Consider the following 20403-nt stretch of genomic DNA (forward strand, 5'->3'; position numbering starts at 1 on the left):
TGGAGGAGCAGCCATGCCTGGACACTTCCACTGTGGAGAGCTGGGCTGAGTCATACGGTAGGGGATCAGGGAATCCACAGTGCCAGCAGAGCTTGGGGGATGGGTGGAAGGATGCATGGATGATGAATGGATGACAGATGGAGGGAGGGATGAGGGAGGGATGAGGGAGGGATGAGGGAGGGATGAGGGAGGGATGAGGGAGGGATGAGGGAGGGATGAGGGAGGGATGAGGGAGGGATGAGGGAGGGATGAGGGAGGGATGAGGGAGGGATGAGGGAGGGATGAGGGATGAGTGGATACATGGATGGATGGGTGGGTGGGTGGATGGGTGGAGAGCAGCCCTGCCAAAAAAGACCTGGGGATACTGGAGTATGGCAAAATGGAAATAAGCCACCAGCTTGTGCTCAGAGCCCAGCAGGACAGTGTGTCCTGGGCTACACCAGAAGCATGGCCACCACACTGAATCACAGAATCGATAAGGTTGGTAAAGACCTCAAGGATCAGAAGGAAGGGATTCTGCTCTTCCAGCCCATTCTCCTAAGCACAAGACAGACATGGACCTGTTGGAACAGGTCCAGAGGAGGCCACAAAAACAAAAAGATCCAAGGACTGGAAGCCCTCTGCTGTGAGGCCAGACTGAGAGAGTTGGGGGTGTTCAGCCTGGAGAAGAGAAGGCTCCAGGAGACTTTCTGGTGGCCTTTCAGAGGTGAAGAGAGCCTTGTGAGCAGGGCCTGTGAGGACAGGAGAAGGGTTGATGGGTTTGAACTGGGAGCAGAACCAGAATGAACAGAAGGAGGATGTGAGACAATGGGACAGGCTGCCCAGAGAAGCCCTGGGTGCCCTCATCATTGGGAGTGCTCAAGGACAGGCTGGATAGGCCTTTGGGCCACCTGATTCAGCCACGGCAGAGGTGACCTCTGAAGGGAGTGCAAGTCACTGCCACCCTCTGCAGCTCTGGGTTCCATGGAGACTCTGCTCTCCTTCAAAGACGGAAACAGGGCCACCAGGCTCTGCTGCTCCATTTCAAGACTGTGGCACCCAGAGCCTTGATCTAGAAAAGGTTCTCCTCACCCTTTCTTCTGCTGAGCCACCAAGAGTGGCATCAGTCACCTACAAAAGTCTCCTGGAGTTGGCTACAAGCACTTGGGATCCTCTTGGGATTCCTGGCCAGCACCTCCCAGCCACAGGACTTGCTCCAACGCAGAACTCCCAAGGTGCAGCCAGGGATAGGAGTCCAGCCTGAAGCAGCTTCCTCATCACCCATGAGGCTGGGACAACCAAACCCTGCTGCTCCCAGCACACCTCACCCTGTGTAAAGGTCCAGCAGGCCCAGGGCTGGCAGCTGGCCAAGGAATCCAGCTGGTGTCCACGCAGCAGAGGCTGTGATCCAGTTGTGCAGGGTTAGTAACCAGCACTGCTGCACTACTCTAGGTTAGAAGCAAGCCCCTGGAGCCCTCCTCCTGCCAGGGTAACCACCCCTGGGAAGCACCAACGAGAGAGAAGAGCTCAGCACCACGACCTCCTTGGAGCTGGGTCTCTGCAGATCAACTCTAGAGCACACTGAGAAGTGCTGAGTTTAGGCACTAGCAGAGAAGGGTTTCAACTACTGTGCACCACATAGGCTCCTGTGCCACACTCATGCAGCTCTCACCCAAAGGTGCTGGGTTCCCATCTCTCTGCTGGGATGGGGACACCTCCCAAAGCTTCCTTGTTATGATCACCAGTGGGGACTCAGAGCTCAGGGGACAATTGAGGGATCTGTGGATGCTGCAGCAAGTGGGGAAGGAGGGAGGGCAGAGCAGTGCCACCGGGCAGGCTGAATTGAAGCTGCCCCATTGCCCTCAGCTCTTGGGGCCCAAGGGGCACAGCTCAGCCCTGCTGAGATGAAGCTGCCCCATTGCCCTCAGCTGGCTCCAGGAGCAGCAGAAGGAGCTGAGGGAACAGCACTCCAGCTGTCCCCAACACAAACCCTCCCTGCAGAAGGTGCAGTTGCTTCCACTGCTGGGTCAGCATGTCCAATGACATCACCAACTGGCACCAGTTGGGAGGAGACACAGGAGCTGGGCACCAGAGAGGGGCAGAGCCGCTCCATGGCAGGTGGTAATTTGGGAGTGATCATGACTGAGGAAACTTCAGAGCTTCCCCCCTGGCCTGGTGAAGCATCTCCCTAGCAAGCTGTGAGAGAGAGAGGAGCTCAAGCAATGCAGCACTAACTGCTCTCAAAGCCCTCACCCAGTTTGTCTGTGGATGTGATAATGTCAGCTGGAAGGGAGGAGTCCAGATCTGCATCCAAGATGCCCAGTGGGTCGAGCTGTGCTACATGGTGCCCTCGAATCTAGGAAACAGGCCAGGGGGAAAGGAGAGAAACAGGTACCAGGGAGGGAGAGGGAGATAAAACAAACAAACAAAAAGAGGGAAGGGGGTAAAAAAGTTTAAATTACATTGGGGTTAATGTGCAGAGCAATTCTCACCGACGTTTGGAGAGACGGTGAGGGGAGCATCATCAAAATTTACACAACTAATGCCCAGGGGGTCCAGCTTTGCAATGTGGTGGCCCCTGACCTGCAAGCAACAACACAGGTTAGTGACTGAGACCCCCCTGCAACACAGCTTAGCCACTGAGACCCCCCCTGCAACACAGCTTAGCCACTGAGACCCCCCCTGCAACACAGCTTAGCCACTGAGACCTCCCTGCACAGCCAGCTCTGCACCAGGCCACACCAGGCACCTTCCCCCTCTTGGCATTCACTACAGAGCCAGCCCAAAGCTTGGCTGCCACTAAACCCTGCACAGGTTGGGTTTAAGCTGCAGCCTGCACAGGTTGGGTTTAAGCTGCAGCCTGCACAGGCTGGGTTTAAGCTGCAGCCTGCACAGGCTGGGTTTAAGCTGCAGCCTGCACAGGCTGGGTTTAAGCTGCAGCCTGCACAGGCTGGGTTCAGCTGCAGCTGCTGCATGTAGCTGTGAGTGCCACCAGACTGCTCTGCTGGCCTGAAGCAGTCAGAGGAGTGGGCAGGGGATGGTAGAGACCTCCCAGAACTGAGGTCTGAGGATCTCCCACCACTGTGCCCAGCCTGACCACTGCCCCTCTGAAGATGCAGCAACTCTACTCTGATGGCTTCTGCCTAAGCATTGCAGGGTGGGAGGGGACCTCTGGAGATCATCCAGTGCAGCCCCCCTTGGGCAGGTCAGACAGGAACACATCCAGGTGGGGCTTGAATGTCTCCACAGAAAGACATTCCAGAGCCTCTCTGGGCAGCCTGCTCCAGGGCTCCAGCACCCTGATGGTGAAAAAGCTTTTCCTGATGTTTCTGTGGAACCTCCTCTGCTCCAGCTTGCACCAAGCAAGGGTGGAGGCAGACCTGGTCAGATCTTTGTGCACTCCTTCAATGCGTCAGAGAAGAGAAGCACTGCCAGCAGCAGCAGCTCCTCCAGGACAGAGGCCTGTGCCTGAGGACCATCTGCAGTCCACAGCATCCTTTTGGTGAGAGGAGCCTCCAACAGGACCTGCAGCATTTCTCTGGGAAGGGGCAGGGGAAGAAATGGCACCAGGAGGCGCTTTGCTGGCTGGTCATGGCAGTCCAGGCAGGAATCACCATGCTGGGTTTGAAGCCACAGAAAACAAAAGCAGGCCCCAAGGAGCTTTGCTTTCCACCCGCACAGGAGGCGACCACAGGCAGACCCCAGCACACCTTGCTGGGCAGACCTGGTCTTGGTGGCCAGCACTGCAAGCTTCAGGCTCAGCTGCACTGGGAGCAGGGCAGGAAGTTTCTGGCAGGGTGTGGGCTGCAGAAACCTTCTGCAGGCTGAGAACAACACTCTGAGCCACGAGCTCTGTGCTCAGCCTCACGAGAACCACTCATGGAGGAGGGCATCACCAAAGTTCTTGGGCAAAGCAATGCTGGTATGAGCACATGCACAGCAATCCTCTGCACAGCATCCCACAACATTCCCAGGAGCCTCCTGCTGGAGTGCTGCTGCTCTGTGTTCTCCCCATGCAGCACAAGCAACTCCCAGCTCCAAACATAACCACTGCAGATGTTTGCAGGAGCATCACACTCACAGGTCCTGACCCTGTGGGACTTCAGCCACCCAGACATGGAGTCACAGAATGGTTTGGTTGGAAGAGACCTTGAAGATCAGAGTCCAGCCCTGAACCCAGCACTACCAGGGCAGCCCCAAACCATGCCCCTCAGCACCACAGCTTTGGAACCCCTCCAGGGATGGGGACTGCACCACTGCCCTGGGCAGCCTGGACCAGGCCTGGACAACCCTTTCCAGAAAGAAATGGTTCCTCAAGGTCAACCTGAACCTCCCCTGAGGCAACCTTGAGGCCATTTCCTCTCCTCCCATCACTTGTTCCTAGGGAGCAGAGCCCAACCCCCCCTGGCTCCAGCCTCCTCTCAGGAGCTGCAGAGAGCAATGAGGTCTCCCTCAGCCTCTTCTTCTCCAGCCTCAACCCCCCCAGCTCCCTCAGCTGCTCCTCCCCAGCCTCTTCTCCAGACCCTTCCCCAGCTCTGTTCCCTTTTCTGGCCCTGCTCTAGCCCTCAAAGTCCTTCTGGCACTGAGAGCCCAACCCTGACCCCAGGCTTCCAGCTGTAGCCTTCTCAGTGCCCAGCCCAGGGGCACAATCCCTGCCCTGCTCCTGCTGCCCACACCACTGCTGCTCCAGGCCAGGCTGCTGCTGCCCTTCTTGCCCACCTGGGCACTCCCTGGCTCATCTCCAGCCTAACCCCACCCCAGCCATGAGCAGCCAGCTTCTGCAGGAAGATGTTGTAGGACACACTGCCAAAGGCTCCACTGAAGACCAGGCAGACAGAACCACAGCTCCAGCCACACAACACACAGGGACTGGCACAATTAAGAGCTGCCCACTATAGAAGGAACCTAAGGAACCTGACTGCACAGGTCTAGGGAATGATGCACCCACAGGTCCTGAGGGAAGGGGCGGATGAAGTTTCCAAGCTGCTAGTCAGCAAGTTTCAGAAGTGGTGGCAGCCCAGTGGAGCTCCTGCTGGGGTGGGGAACCCAAGAGTTACTGACATCATCTAGCAGGCCTTGTGCAGAGCATCTGACACTGTCCCACAAGACCTTTGTCTCTAAGCTGGAGAGGCAGGGGCCTGACAGGAAAGGCACTGAATGGACAAGGAGTTGACTGAATGAATCAGAGAGTCACGGGCTGTCAGGGCTGGAAGGGAGCTCAAGGCTCAGCCAGTCCCAACCCCCTGCCATGGGCAGGGACACCTCACACCACAGCAGGTTGCTCACAGCCACCTCCAGCCTGGCCTTAAACACCTCCAGGGCTGAGGCTTCCACCACCACCTCCCTGGGCAACCTGTGCCAGGCTCTCACCACCCTCCTGGGGAACAACTTCTTCCTAACATCCAATCTCAATCTCCCCACTTCTAGTTTTGCTCCATCCCCCTCACTCCTATCACTCCCTGACACCCTCAAAAGTCCCTCCCCAGCTTTCCTGTAGCCCCCTTCAGATCCTGGAAGGCCACAAGAAGGTCTCCTGGGAGCCTTCTCCTCTCCAGCCTGCACAACCCCAACTCTCTCAGGCTGTCTCCAGAGCAGAGCAGCTCCAGCCCTCTGCTCATCCTCATGGCCCTTCTCTGGACACCTTCCAGCCCCTCCAGATCCTTCCTGGAACAGAGGCTCCAGAACTGTTCACAGAGCTCCAGGAGTGGTCTCAGCAGAGTGGAGCAGAGGGGGAGAATCCCCTCCCTGGCCCTGCTGGCCACACTTCTCCTGCTGCAGCCCAGGCTCTGCTTGGCTCTCTGGGCTGCAAGTGCTCACTGCTGGCTCCTGCTGAGCTTCTCCTCCCCCAGCATCCCCAAGGTTTTTGCTTCAGGGCTGCTCTCCAGCCAGTCCCTGCCCAGCCTACAGCAGTACCTGGGATTGCCCTGAGCCAGCTGCAGGAACCTTGCCCTTGGCCTTGTTGAGCTTCATGAGGTTGGCTTGGGCCCAGCTCTGCAGTCTGTCCAGGTCCCTCTGGATGGATCCATTCCCTCCAGCCTGTCAGCAGCACCACACAGCTTGGTGCTGAGGGAGCCTCAGTGCCACTGTCCATGGCACCAACAAAGATGTTAACCAAGCCTGGTCCCAGTACTGATTCCTGAGGGATTCCACTTGTCACTGGCCTCCACTTGGACATGGACACATGGACAGCCACTCTCTGGGTGTAGTTCTTTATCTGCCCAGTGCCCATATGGCACCAGCCTGGAGCCCAGGATGTGGTGCAGGACAGTGCCAAAGGCTTTGCTCAGGTCCAGGTAAATGATGTCAGCTGCTCTCCCCTTGTCTACTGTTTCAGAAGGCCACCAGGTTTGTCAGGCAGCATTGCTCTTGGTGAAGCTGTGTTGGTTGTACCAAATCACCTCTTTCTTATTCCTCTGCCTCAGCAGTGCCTCCAGGAGGCTCTGCTCCATGATCTTACCAGGCACAGAGCTGAGACTGACTGACCCACAGCTCCCTGAATCATCCTCCTTTCCCTGTTTGGACATGGGGTTTATGTTTGCCCTTTTCCAGCCAGTGGAGACTTCCCCACACTGCCAGGACTTTGGGAATGTGACCTCAGCACCCACAGGTGGGTCCCATCAGGTCCCCTGCACTTGTACACTCAACAAGCTGCTGCCTGTGGGGAGACCAGTGGTGTCCTTCAGGAGCCAGGGACAGGGACAGGGACCAAGCATACCCTCAGCAAATCTGAGATGACACCAAGCTGAGTGAGGTGCTGGATGGTTTAGATGGAAGGGATGCTGCCCAGAGGGACCTACTTGATAGGCCACAGAGCTGCACCCAGGTGAACTTCAGGAGGTCTACAAGGCCAAGTGCAAGGTCCTGCACCTGGGTTGGGACAGCTTCTGGTATCAGTCCAGGCGGGGGTTGAAGGGCTGGAGAGCAGCCCTGAGGAGAAGGACTTGGAGGTGCTGGGGGTGCAAAGCTGGACAGGAGCCAGCACCAAGTGCTGATCCCCAGCAGCCTGGGCAGCAGGGCCAGGGAGGGGATTCTGCCTCTCTGCTGAGACCCCCTCACATTGCTGGGGCAGCTCTGGAGTCCTCAGCACATCACAGACAGGGACCTGCTAGAGCAGGGCCAGAGGAGGTCACAGCAGTGCTGGGAGGGCTGGGACACGAGAAGGCTCTGGGGAGACCTTCTGGTGGCCTTTCAGTGCTTCAAGGGGCTTGAGCTGCCATCCAGAGCCTCAGGAAGTGAGAGGAGTGCAGAAGAGGACTTGGTCTTTAAATCCTTGACTTGGAGCTGCTGTCTCCCACCATCAGCCACCACTTGTTTGAGCTTGGGGTCCCCCAGCTCGTTCCAGCAGCAAGAGCTGCATGAAAAGGCTCATCAGGGAGCTGGTCACCAGCTCCCAACAAGGAAGTCCCCATAAGCATGTCCCAGCTTCTCCTTCTGAAAACAAAGCAGGGGCAGAGCCTTCAAGACAGAGAGGAGGGGCAAAGCTGGTAGACCTTTGGACCCGCCCAGTGGTGCAGCTTTGGCTTGACCTGTGGCCTGGACCTACCCCAGACCTGAGCAGGAACACAGCCTGCAGCGGGTGAGAAGACCACAACCATGGTCACACCTCCACAGCATCTTGGTTTATTAACTTCTCAGCCATGTTCCCACTTAGAGCCCCCACACCTGACCAACCCAGAGTGCAGACAGGCTGCAGGACACATCTCATTGCCCTCTCCACTGGTCACAGCCTCATCAGAGATGTCTCCTTCCTGCCTGAAGCTTGGCTCTCCTGAAGGCTGACTTGGACAGCAGCTGGAGCCCAGCAGCCCTCTTGCACACACAATCACAGAATCATTGAATCATAGAATCAGTCAGGGTTGGAGGGGACCACAAGGATCATCCAGTTCCAACCCCCCGGCCATGGGCAGGGACACCTCACACTGGATCAGGCTGGCCAGAGCCTCATCCAGCCTGGCTGCAAACACCTCCAGGGATAGAGCCTCAACCACCTCCCTGCACAACCCATTCCAGGCTCTCACCACTCTCATGGGGAAGAACTTCTTCCTCACATCCAGCCTGAATCTCCCCACTTCCAGCTTTATTCCATTCCCCCCTGTCCTGTCACTCCCTGATATCCTAAAAAGTCCCTCCCCAGCTTTCTTGTAGCCCCCTTCAGATACTGGAAGGCCACAAGAAGGTCACCTCGGAGCCTTCTCTTCTCCAGACTGAACAGCTCCAACTCTTTCAGTCTGTCCTCATAGGAGAGGTGCTCCAGCCCTCTGATCATCCTCATGGCTCTTCTCTGGACACGTTCCAGCATGTCTATATCCCTCTTGTAATAGGGGCACCAGAACTGGACACAGTACTCCAGGTGAGGTCTCACCAGAGTGGAGCAGAGGGGGAGAATCACCTCCCTTGACCTCTCATATTGCAGGGAAGTGTTTCCTGACATCATCTTGCAGCGCCGTAGGGCTTGTACCAGCAGCAGGCTGAGGTGTCCCACACCACTGCTGAACATACAGCAGCCCACAGCACAGCAGCAGCATTCCAGAAGCCAGCAAACCACCCTCCTCCCTTGCCCTGCTTGGGTCACAACAGATTTGATCTTCCTATTGTCCAGCAAAACATCAGCTGAGCTTCTGCCCCAGCAGCTGAGCAGCTCCTGTCAGCAGGCAGCCCACAGGCAGCCTGCCTGCTCCCCATGCCCCTGTAGAGGATGCACTCCTCCTCCTCCTCCTCCCCCCAGCTCCTTACCTGGTAGGCCCTGATGAGGGATTGCACTGCCAGATGATCCTCCACCAGCTTGTCTACGTTGGGCTGTGCCTGAACCAGGAACTGGGCTTGGGACAGGGAGGAGAGGCTGGAGCTGAGTGGGGGAGGGCTTTGGTAAGCGGTGCCTGGAGCAGCTCCGGCATTGGCGTTGCGGAAGAAGATGTCCCACGACTAGGAGAAGGGAGAAGAGAGAGGCATGAGGGTCAGCACCTGGAGCCCAAACATCTCACCACAGGTTATGGGGGGCTGAGAGATGCCTCTTGCACTGCAGCTCCATGCAGCCACTACCAAAGGCACCCAAGCAGCTTGGGCAGGGAGCACCCAAGCTCACCACCGCTCCAGGGATAGCCAAGGCCCCACCTCCCACCCCTCTGGGTTGCTTCTGCTTGCACGAGACCATCCCCAGAGTCCCCTTCCCACTCCTAGAGCTCCCTTCCCTCAGCAGCAGCGCTCAGGACAGGACACAGGGGACACTCCTGTCCTGCCTCAGCTCTCAGTGGTGATCCCTGTCCTGGTGCCCAGGCTCTTGCTCCCTTCCCCGCAGGGCAGTGGCTGCCCTCCAAGTGCCCACAAGGTTTGCTGAGAGTCATTTTTTGGCCCTGTCCTCATTGCCCCCCTTCCTTTCGCTGTGCTCTGAGCCCCCAGGCCCAGTGTCTGCTGCCCTGTGCCACCAAGGCTGCTTCTCCTCATGCCCCCTCAACTTCTGCCTAACCCTTCAGCAATGCCAGGACTATGTAGACACCCCAGTGCCCTCAGCTCCTGCTCTCTGCTGCAGGTGGGTATTTCTAGGTACTAAGAGGACAACCCCCCACCCCCCACCCCCCAAACATCCTGGTGTCATTTGGGAGAACTTCTCCAGCCCTGCCTGAAGAGCCCCAGGAGCATACCAGAAGCCAAACTCAAGTTAAGGTCTACTTGGAGAGGCAGGAGTGGACCTGGCCAAGGAGAAGGGAGCAGCAGATCAAAGTCCAAGCCATGTTCTTCTGTCACACCTCCCACATGCCACCAAGTGATAGCCAAGGATCATGGTGAGGTGGAGCTGGCACCTGTGTGTCTGCACCCACCCCAGATGCCAGCCAGAGCAAACAGAAGCCATCAGAGCTGCAGCCTGCTTTCAGCCCAAGGCCTCTCTCTACCATCTAAGAGAAGGAGCCCAACTTTGTGCCTGCAGAACCTCTGCCTCAAGCGACCCAGAGCCATGACAGCAGCCCCAGGGGTGGTCTGGGGCACCAAAAAGCAGCTTTTGCACCATGGCAGCCTGGTGGAAGGAGCCGAAAACCTACCCCTTGCTGGAGGAGGAGCAGCTCTCCTCTCTCCCTGCAGCTGCAGCAGCCATCAAATGCCCCAGGAGGACACTGCCAGCCCGGATGCCCTATCACATGGCTGCACGAGGAGGCTAATTTTAGCAATGGGTCACACTGGAGGCACAGAAATAAACCCTGGGACCATTTGGCACAACTGAAGGACAACACACAACCAAAAGGCAAAGCCAGGCAACACCTGACCCTGTCCTGGCTGTGTCTCCTCAAGAACATTCCATGAGGGAAAGAGGGGCATGATCCTTCCTCCTGGCTCTGCAGAGAGCAGGCCAAACCCCTGCCCTTCCCCAGGGCTCCTAGGATCATGGCTTTGGGTTGGAAGGGACCTCTAGAGGTCATCCAGTCCAACCCCCCTGCAGGCAGCAGGGACATCCTCCACCAGAGCAGGTTGCTCACAGCCTTGTCCAGCCTCACCTTGAATGCCTCCAGGGATGGGGCCTCAACCCCTCCCTGGGCAACCTGTTGCAGTGTTCCTCATGAGGCAGATCTTGTCCTCTCATCCAACCCAAATCTGCTCTGCTCTCATTTCAAGCCATTGTCCCTCATCCTGGCACTCCCAGCCCTTGTCCAAAGTCTCTCCCCAGCTCCCCTGGAGCCCTTTCAGCTACTGGAAGGCTACTCCAAGGTCTCCCCGGAGCCTTCTCCTCTCTAGGCTGAACAGCCCTAACTCTCCCAGCCTGTCCCCATAGCAGAGGTGCTCCAGCCTCCTCATCATGGAGCTTATGGGTGCCCCAGAATCCGTTGCCTCATGAGCAGCCCAGGATGGGCTCTGTACCCTTGGCATGGACAGGAACATGGCTGGGAAACAAAACTGGGCTCCACCAGCCCCGGGAGGGAGCTGGCAGTGGAGCCACAGGGTCAAAGCCAGGAGGCAGAGCTGCTGCCTTTGTGACCTCCTCCCTCTTGCCACTCAGCAACATGAACCTCTTAGAGATGCAATTTGCTTCTGTCCTGAAAGTAAAAGTTCATTTTGTCTCCAAACAAGGTGTGGCACCAGCTGGGCACCTCCACTCCGTGCTTGACTGCCCAACACCTGGCTTGCCCTGGGCACAGCTGCCATTCAGATAAGCACCATAAACCCATCAACTTGGATTTTCTGTGACCCAAGGAGATGCCTCTGGAGCTCATGGGAGAGGCTCCATGGCCCCAGCAGCATGACCCCAGCCTCTGCCAAAGGTAGCAGCAGCAGAGAAGCTCATCAAGCAACCCTGGAATGGGCTGGAGTGGAAGAAACCTCAAAGCTCATCCAGCTCCAACCTATGCTATAGGCAGGAACACCTCCCACCAGCTCAGGCTGCTCAAACCCTCATGCATCCTGGTCTTGAACACCTCCAGGCTTGGAGGCAACTTCTCTAGGCAACCTGTTCCAGTGCCTCACCACCCTCCTGGGGAAGAATCAATTCCTAATGTCCAATCTCCATCCAGCTTCTCCCAGCTCAAAGCCATCAGCCCTTGTGCCACCACCCCCAGCCCTTGTCAAAGTCCCTCCCCAGCTCTCCTGGAGCCCCTTGAGCTACTGGAAGGCTGATCTAAGGTCTCCCTGCAGCCTTCTCTAACAGCCCCAACTTTCCCAGCCTGTCCCCACAGGGGAGGTTCTCCAACCCTTGGATTGTCTTTGCTCCCCTCCAACACTCCTTGTGCCCAGCCCCCCATGACTGCTCCTCCAGCCCTATCTCTACAGGGTGCTCTGCATGTGGCCAGGGTGCAGGAGAGCTCAGCTCCCCCTGATGCCAAAAGGGCTCAGGGCCATAATCTCCCTGCTCCTGACTGTAGCCCCACCATGTCCTGTCACAGCAAACACTGCCAGCAGCAGGTCCCTGCTGTGCCCACCCCATGGCTATGTGTCCTACCACAGCACAAGGCAGCCAAGAATAGCTGCCCCCAGCCAGGCTCAGCACCAAGAGTTCACCACAGTCTCCTCTGCTGAGGAGAGTCCCCAAACCAGCACCTTTCAGTTGAACAGGCCCTGGAGAAGACTTCTGTGCTCCAGCCCCCATCAGCCAGCCTGGAAGTCAGGGACACACAGCAAGGGACAGCTCCCAGCCACTGCAGGACAGCCTCTGCCTCCAGCTCTGGCTACATCCCTGCTCCTGCTCCTGCTCCTGCCATGGACTCCAGGGGACAGAAAGCACCAACCAGAGCTGCTCCACATGGCCTGTCACCTCAGAGAGCAGCTCCTGCCCTCACTGGGTGAAGAGAAGAGACAGGGACCTGTTGGAGCAGGGCCAGAGGAGGCCACAGCAATGCTGGCAGGGCTGGAAACCCTCTGCTGTGAGGCCAGCCTGAGAGAGTTGAGGTTGGTCAGCCTGGAAAGAAGGCTTCAAGGGCTGAGTAGAAAGCTGGGGAGCTTTGATCAGGGCCTGCTGGGACAGGCCAAAAGGGAATGGTTTGGACTCCAAGAGGCAGATTGAGAGCAGAGAGAAGGAGAAATGTTTGGCACTGAGGGTGGGGAGAGCCTGGCCCAGGCTGCCCAGAGAGGTGGGAGCTGCCCCAAGCCTGGCACCATCCCAGGTCAGGCTGTTCTGGGCTGTGAGCAACCTCCTCTGGATGGGGATGTCCCCATTGGCTGCAGGGGCTTGGAAGGTCCCTTCCCACCCAAACCATTCCATGATTCACAGCCCCAGCCAAGAAGCCCTTTGCTGAGGGATCAAGAGGTTCCTGCTCTGCACCCTGCCCCTTACCCATATCAGACCTTCAGCTCTCCAGAGTGCTCCAAGGGGAGCAATGAAACCCAAATATTTCAAACTCTCAAGCCAGGCTCCCACCAGCTTCAGGCTGGGCCCTCACCTGCAGCACAACTGCAAAGGACGCAGCAAAGATTGTGTGAGCCCTGGGCAGGCTGCAGAGCTGGGGGAGAGGAAGCTCAGGAGGTTCAAGCAGGGCAAGGGCAGGGACCTGCTCAGGAGCCAGCAATGTGCCCTGGGGGTCAAGAAGGCCTCAGTGGTGTCCTGGGGGGCATGGAGAAGAGTGTGGGCAGCAGGGTGAGGGACGTTCTGCTGCCCCTCTGCTCTGCCCTGAGGAGGCCACAGCTGCAGTCCTGGCTTAAGTTCACAGTCTCACAGTATATCAGAGGTTGGAAGGGACCTCAAGAGATCATCAGGTCCAACCCTCCTGCCAGAGCAGCATCACTTAGGGTAGTCTGCACAGGAATGCATCCAGGTGGGTTTGGAAAGTCTCCAGAGAAGGAGACTCCACAACCCCCCTGGGCAGCCTGTTCCAGGGCTCTGTCACCCTCACTGGAAAGAAGTTTCTCCTCATGTTGAGGCGAAATCTTCCCTGTTCAAGTCTGAACTCATTGTTCCTTGTCTTATCACTGTGAACCACCCAAAAGAGCCTGGCCCCCTCCCCTTGACACCCACCCCTCAGCTATTGATAGACATTGATCAGGTCCCTCTCAGCTTTCTCTTCTCCAGACTCCCAGGGCTCAGTCTCTCTTCATAGAGGAGATGCTCAAGTCCCCTAAGCATCCTCCTGGCTCTCCATTGGATTCTCTCCAGCAGGTCTCTGTCTTTCTGGAAATGGGGAGCCCAAAACTGGACACAGGATTCCAGGTGTGGTCTCACCAGGACAGAGCAGAGAGGTGGAAGAACTTCCCTAGGCCTGCTGGACACCCTTCTTGATATATCCCAGGATCCCATTGGCTCTCTTGGCCACAAGAGCACATTGTTGTTCCATGCAGAGCTTGCTGCCCACCAGCACTCCAACCCCCCCAGTTCTGTATCATCAGCAACTTGCTGAGGGTACTCTCAATGTCCTCACCCAGGTCATTGATAAAGATATTGAACAAAACTGGACCCAGTACAGATCCCTGGGGGACACCACTGGCTCTGTGCCACTGATGACAACCCTCTGAGCTCTGTTGTGGAGCCAGTCTGCAATCCACCTCACTGACAGCCATCTATGCCACCTCTCCTGGGCTGTTCTATGAGGATGTTATGGGAGACAGCATCAAAAGCTTTACTGAAGTCAAGATATATGACACTCACTGCTCTGCCCTCATCTACCCACTTGGTCATAACTTCATAAAGGCTAACAGATCAGTCAGACAGGATCTCCCCTTGGTAAATCCATGTTGGCTACTCCTGATGACCTTCTTGTCTTCCACATGGTTAGAGATGACCTCCAGGATGAGCTGCTCCATCATCTTTCCAGGGTTGGAAGTGAGGCTGACTGCTCTGTAGTTGCCTGGCTCCTCCTTCTTGCCTTTTTTGAAGACTGGAGTGACATTTGCTTTCCTCCAGTCCTCAGGCACCTCTGCTGTTCTCCAGGACCTTTCACAGACAACGGAGAGAGGTTCAGCAGCAGTATCAGCAACTCTCTCAGCACTCATGGATGCATCCCATCAGGGCCCATGGATTTGTATGTCTTCAGATAGTACAAGAGATCTCTAACCCTGTCCTGCCTGACCAGTGGAGTGTCCACATCTCTCCAGTTCTGCTCCCTTGCTTCTAGAGACTGAGGTTCCTGAGGGCTGCTCTTAGGAGTGAAGACTGAGGCAAAGAAGGCATTCAGCAACTCTGCCATCTCTGCATCATCAGTTCCTGTATCCCCCCTCTCATTCAGCAGGGGCCCACCTCTTGCCTGCTCTTCCTTTTATCATTGAGGTATTTGAAAAAACTCTTCTTGTTCTCCTTCACCTCTTTGGCAAAGTTCAGTTCCAGGAGCGCCTTGGCTTTCCTTGTTGCATCTCTACATTCTCTGGCTACATCTCTGTAATCCTCCCAACTGACCAGTCCTTTTTTCCACATATTGTAAACCTCCTTTTTGTTTTTGAGTTTTACTCAGAGTCCCTTGCTTACCCATGCAGGTCTTCTGTTTGCCTTACTTGATTTTTTTTTCAAGGGAATACATTTCTCTTGAGCTTGGAGGAGGTAATGTTTGAATATTAGCCAGCTCTCTTGGGCCCCCCTTCCTTCCAGAGCCCTGATCCACTGGATACTTCTAAGTAGAGTCTTGAAGAAGAGATAGTTGGCCCTCTTAAAGTACAGTTCTGGGCTCCCCAGTTGCAGAGCCTGGGAAGTGCTGGAGAGAGTCCAGGGCAGGCTGGGAAGCTGCTGAGGGGCCTGGAGCAGCTCTGGGAGGAGCAAAGGCTGAGAGCCCTGGGGCTGAGAGCCTGCAGAAGAGCAGCCCCAGAGGGGAGCTGAGCAATGCTCAGCAAGAGCTAAAGGAGCTGTGGGGGCAAGAGGCTGGGGCCAGACTCTGCTCACTGGTGCCCAGGGACAGCACAAGGGGCAAGGGGCACAGACTGGAATCCAGAAGGTGCCACCTGGAGAGGAGGAGAAAGTTGTTTGGTGTGAGGGTGCTGGAGGGCTGGAGCAGGCTGCCCAGAGAGGTTGTGGAGTGTCCTTGTGTGGAGAGCTTCCAACTCCCCCTGGGCATGGTGCCCCTGGGCAAGCTGCTGTGGGTGCCCTGCTGGAGCAGGGACTTGGGCTGGGGGAGCTCCAGCAGTCCTGCAGGTTCAAGCACAGCTGGGATAGTGGCACTGGATGGAGGTTTGGTAACAGCAGTCAAGAAAGGGCAGCTCCTCTCTGGCTGGAGGTCTCATGGTGGCTTGGTGACAGCAGCCAGCACAGCTCATCTCTGGGTAGAGGTCGCACCATCCCCAGCAAAGAGCAGCAGGTCCTCCTCAAAGTCCAGCTGGGTTTAAGACCTTCACCCTTGGATCTGGCCCTGTCAACACTTACCAGGGTCAGGGGAGACTCCAGTGCTGCTGCCACGTCATGCCAGAGGGGCTGCAGGCTGAAGGAGCTCCAAGAGCCTCAACACCAACCCCACTGCAGCTGCTCAGCATCTCAGAGGGGACAAGGGGAGCCATGGAAAAGTGTGGAGAGGAGGCAGGGGTAAAGCTAGGAGCTGGGAAGGGAGTCACTGGAATGAGGTGGGATGCACCCAGCAGAGACAAGCGTTAGGGCCAAGTGCATCAGGGAGCACCAGGAAAGTCCACACCAACTCAGGCATCAACCCCACCAGAAGGCTTGGGCACCTGGAGCTGCATTTTGTGGGATCACAGAATGGTTGAGGGCACCTCCAAAGGCCATCCAGCCCAACCTCCCTGGCTCCAGCCCTCTCTGCCAAGCAGGATGCCAGCTTGGTTTGAAGAGCAGTCCCTGAGACCTGCCGTCTACCTCATCAGCATGAGGTCTGCTTCCTGGCCATGCCAAGATACCCTTCCATTTCCACACTGATTTTCCTGCTGTCACCAACCACTCCCAACCACACTGGAGGCAAAACTCCTCCTGCACTGCTCTGAGCACTCAGAAGAACTTCAGGGGACAGCTGGGCTGCAGGGCTGATTGCCACATACCTGCAGATCTTCTCCAGCAATGGTGGCCTGGAGGTCTGGAGAGGTGGTGGAGCTCCACCCTTGAAGGTGCTCAAGATTTCATTCCAGGAGGGTCTGAGTGACCTGGCCTGGCTGTGAAGCTGGAGGTCAATTCCAAGCTGGATGCCACCAGAGGTTCCAGAGGCTCCTCCCAGCCTAAACCCTCCTGCAGAGCACTGCAAGCACTGCTCCCCTGTAGGGAGCTGATGAAGCTGCAGAGGCTTAGCGAACAGCCAAGAGTAGAGCAGATCCAGAGGCCTAGCTGCAAGACTCAGCTCCCAGCCAGCTGCCCTGGTTGCTCTGGGTGTCTGCTTCCACACTGTCTCAGAGTAACACCCAGGATGCAGTAGGTCTGTGGATCCAAGAGCTGCTATGAAGGGATGAGGACTTGGCCAAGGACACGACTGTGGCTATCAGTGGGACAAGCACCATGCAGCCCTCACTCAGTTTTAGACCACAGCATGAAGATTCATGGCCTTAAACCCATATCCTGCCCCTGAAGGCCTGGCTTGTACCCTGTCCTCACTTGAGGGCAGGGATCCATCCAGAAGGATCTTGACAGGCTTGAGCAGTGGCCCAGTGCCAACTGTGTGAGGTTCAACAAGTCACAGGACAAGGTCCTGCAGCTGGGTTGGGCCAACCCCAGGCACAAATCCAGGCTGGGTGCAGAGTGGATTGAGAGAAGCCCTGAAGAAAGAGACTTGGGGGTGTTGGGTGCTGAGCAGCTCCCCAGGAGCCAGCAGTGCCCTCCTGCAGCCCAAAGGCAGCTGTGAGCTGGGCTGCAGCCAGAGGAGTGTGGGCAGCAGGGCAGGAGAGGGGATTCTGCCCCTGGGCTCTGCTCTGCTCAGACCTCACCTCCAATCCTGCCTCCACTTCTGGTGTCCCCAGCAGAAGGAGGACACAAAGCTGCCAGAGTCCAGAGAAGGCCACAAAGATCCCAGGGTTAGAGCAGCTCTGCTGTGAGGACAGGCTGAGGGAGCTAGGGGTGTGCAGCCTGGAGAGAAGACTCCAGGGGAACCTTCTATGATCTCCAAGTCTGTGTTGCTTGGCTCAGCCACGTATTTGCCTCAGAAGAAACATCACAGAATGCTGGGGGCTGGAAAGGACCTCAAGATCATCCAGTCCAACCCCCTGCCAGTGCAGGGGCACCCAGGGCAGGGCACACAGAACACATCCAGGTGGGTTTGGAAAGTCTCCAGAGCACGAGACTCCACAACCTCTCCGGGCAGCCTGCTCCAAGCCTCCAGCACCCTCACACCAAACAACTTCCTCCTCATGTCGAGGTGGAACCTCCCGGGTTCTCACTTGCACCCACTGTTCCTTGTGCTGTCCCTGGGCACCACCATAGAAAGCCTGGAATCTTCATCCTGACCCCCACACCTCTGATATTGATAGACACTGATCACATCCCCTCTCAGCCTTCTCCTCTCCACACTACACAGCCCCAGGGCTCTCAGTCTTTCTCCACAGCAGAGATGTTCCAGTGCCTTCATCATCCTGATAGTCTCCTCTAGACTCTCCCCAGCAGGTCTCTGTCTCTCTTGAACTGGGGAGCCCAAAGCTGGACACCATACTCCAGGTGTGGTCTCAGCAAGGCAGAGCAGAGGGGCAGGAGAACTTCCCCAGCCCTGCTGGCCACACTTTTCTTACTGCCCCCCAGGCTGCCATTGGCTCTCTTGGCCACAAGGGCACTTTGCTGTCCCATGCAGAACTTGCTGCCCACCACCACTCCAAGGTCTTTCTCTATGGAGCTGCTTCCCAACCCCTGGTCTGTACTGGTGCCTGGAGCTGCTCCTTCCCAGATGCAGGACTCTGCACTTGTCCTTATTGAACTTCATGAGGTTTGCCTTCCCCCAGCTCTCAGCCTGTCCAGATCTCACTGGATGGCAGCACAGCCTGAGGGGTGTCAGCCACCACCCAGCTTGGTATCACCAGTAACTTGCTGAGGCTCCACTCAATCCCCTCAGCCAGGTCACTGAAGACCCAAATTGGACCCAGTCCTGACCCCTGGGGACCACCACTGGACACACAATGGGCAACAATGCAGCTGGGTTCCAGAAACCCTCTTCCTAGCTAAGCCCTCACCTTCTGGACTCTGTGTTAAGGAGCTTGACCTTCTCCCTGCTGGAGGAGCTCCAGTCACTGGGATCCAGACAGCCCTCTGCACACTGCCCAGGATGATTGGCTCCCCAGTTTTAAGTCTGCCAGCAGCTGAGAATCCTGCTGGCCACGAGCCCCGGGCTGCAGAGCAGCAGTCTGGCTTTGTGCCCACAAGCTCAAAGTCAAGCTTAGACGTGGTCCATCTGCCCCACCATCTAACAGCACCTGAAGCAAAAAGCAAACCAGGCAAGGTGTGGACAGCAGCTCCCTGCTCCCCCACACCATGGACCCTGCTGAACCACCAGAGCTGTAAGAATGAAACCATCAGGAGGTGGACTCCCAGGAGAAGGCCTTCCTTGTATCCATTTGTGATCCAGGACGCTGCCCACAGCCCATGGTGTTTCCTCTTGGACACAGAAGCTCCTCTTGGCTCTTGCTCCAGCAGCTGCTGACCTTCCTTTGGGGCAAAGCCAGGCAGAAGTAGCATCCACAACCCTCTGGCCGAATCCACTCCTCTGTAGGACACCTGCACCTACCCAGCCCCACTGCTCAGACACACAGAGGTGACACCTTGGCGAGGTTGCTCCTTACCTTATGGACACTTTTGGGGTTCTCCAGCCAAGCATAGTACATTTCCTCCACGTAGTTTGAACTAGTCCCACTTAAAAAAGGCTCTGCAGCCACCGGTGCACTGTAGCACCTGATGCGTGCAAACGTCCTGGGTGCTGCCAGCCTGTGCTGGGGAAGAGTCTTTACAGTCTGAGAGGCTGTCAAGGGCCTCAGCTTTGCCACACAAGTCCTTAAGTTCAGCATCTTTGTCCTGTCACCTCACACAAGCTCCTGCTGGGGAAGAAGGAAAAAGTGTGTCAGAAAGCAGTGCAGGAGAGCACAGAGCAGAGACCACCCCCACCTGCCCTTATCAGCCCCAGGCATGGAGAGCTGAGCTTAGGACCAGTTCTTTATAGCGCAGCTCAGGTTGGAAGGGACCTCAGAGACATATTGCAACCTCCCTGACACCTCTCAACTAGCCCAGGTTGCTCAAGGCCTCATCCAGCCTGGCCTTGTACACCTCCAGGCAGGAGGCATCCACAACCTCCCTGGGCAGCCTGTTCCAGATTCTCACCACCCTCCTGCTGAAGAACTTCTCTTTCAGCTCCAGTCTAACCCTGTTCTCCCTCAGCTCCAAACCATTCCCCCTTGTCCTGTCTCTAGACAACCTCATGAAAAGTCCCTCTGCAGCCTTCCCGCAGGTACTAGAAGGCAGCTCCAGGTCCCCCCAGAGCCTTCTCTTCTCCAGGATGAACAACCCCAGCTCCTTCAGCCTGTCCTCAGAGCAGAGGATTAATTAACTCAAACTAATCCAGCCCTCTTTCTCAGTTCCAACAACATCTCCTTTCCCATTAATCAATCCCTCCAGCATGCTTTGACATCTTTTGGTTGTTTTATTCTTCATCTGGGAATCCCTTTTCTGTTTGTTTTAAGCAGGAAAATCCTCTCCCTGAAACCAAGACTGCAGCAGGACACTTTGGCTCCATTCACAGGGACATTTGAAAGCACCACGCTCAGAAGGTGCTGGGAAAAGCACTTCTAGCTGGATTTTCCCACTCACCAACAGGTTTTCCTTCACCTTAGCACAATGCACCCCACCAGGTCTCTGCAAGCTGCAGCAGGACAGCTAACCCAGCACAGAAGCTTCTTCCATCACTCTCTCTCCCAGGTAGAAAGTCTCAGCTTCAGTTTTTGCTGCAGCCACTCTGCTTGGCCACAGCTTTCTTCCCACCAGGTTAGCCCCCGGACAAGGCTGGGAAGAAACCATCTACAGGGGAGACCCCTCACAAAGTCTGGTGGGACCTGGGATGTGGGCTCCAGGCCAGACCTTCAGCATGTCTTAAAAGCTCACACCCAAGAAGGCTGATGGAGCTGGAAGACCCA

General features: G+C 56.6%; 1 protein-coding gene across 2 annotated transcripts in view; it reads right to left on the minus strand.

Moving 5' to 3' along the window:
- OGDH (oxoglutarate dehydrogenase) overlaps nucleotides 1–20403 on the minus strand; it is a 43144-nt gene that overhangs the window by 20883 nt on the left and 1858 nt on the right. The window contains exons 2-4 of one of the 2 annotated variants that reach the window (XM_054398593.1): nucleotides 19063–19311; nucleotides 8713–8901; nucleotides 2233–2335 (exon numbers count right to left, since the gene is read on the minus strand). In XM_054398593.1, coding sequence (XP_054254568.1) covers nucleotides 2233–2335; nucleotides 8713–8901; nucleotides 19063–19284 — 514 coding nt within the window. In that variant the 5' untranslated portion in view covers nucleotides 19285–19311. Of the gene's footprint in view, nucleotides 1–2232; nucleotides 2336–2471; nucleotides 2563–8712; nucleotides 8902–19062; nucleotides 19312–20403 lie in introns of both variants that reach the window. The other variant, XM_054398594.1, reaches the window with a different exon arrangement.

Source organism: Indicator indicator, unplaced genomic scaffold, assembly GCF_027791375.1.
Source record: "Indicator indicator isolate 239-I01 unplaced genomic scaffold, UM_Iind_1.1 iindUn_scaffold_65, whole genome shotgun sequence".
NCBI classification, from domain to species: domain Eukaryota; kingdom Metazoa; phylum Chordata; class Aves; order Piciformes; family Indicatoridae; genus Indicator; species Indicator indicator.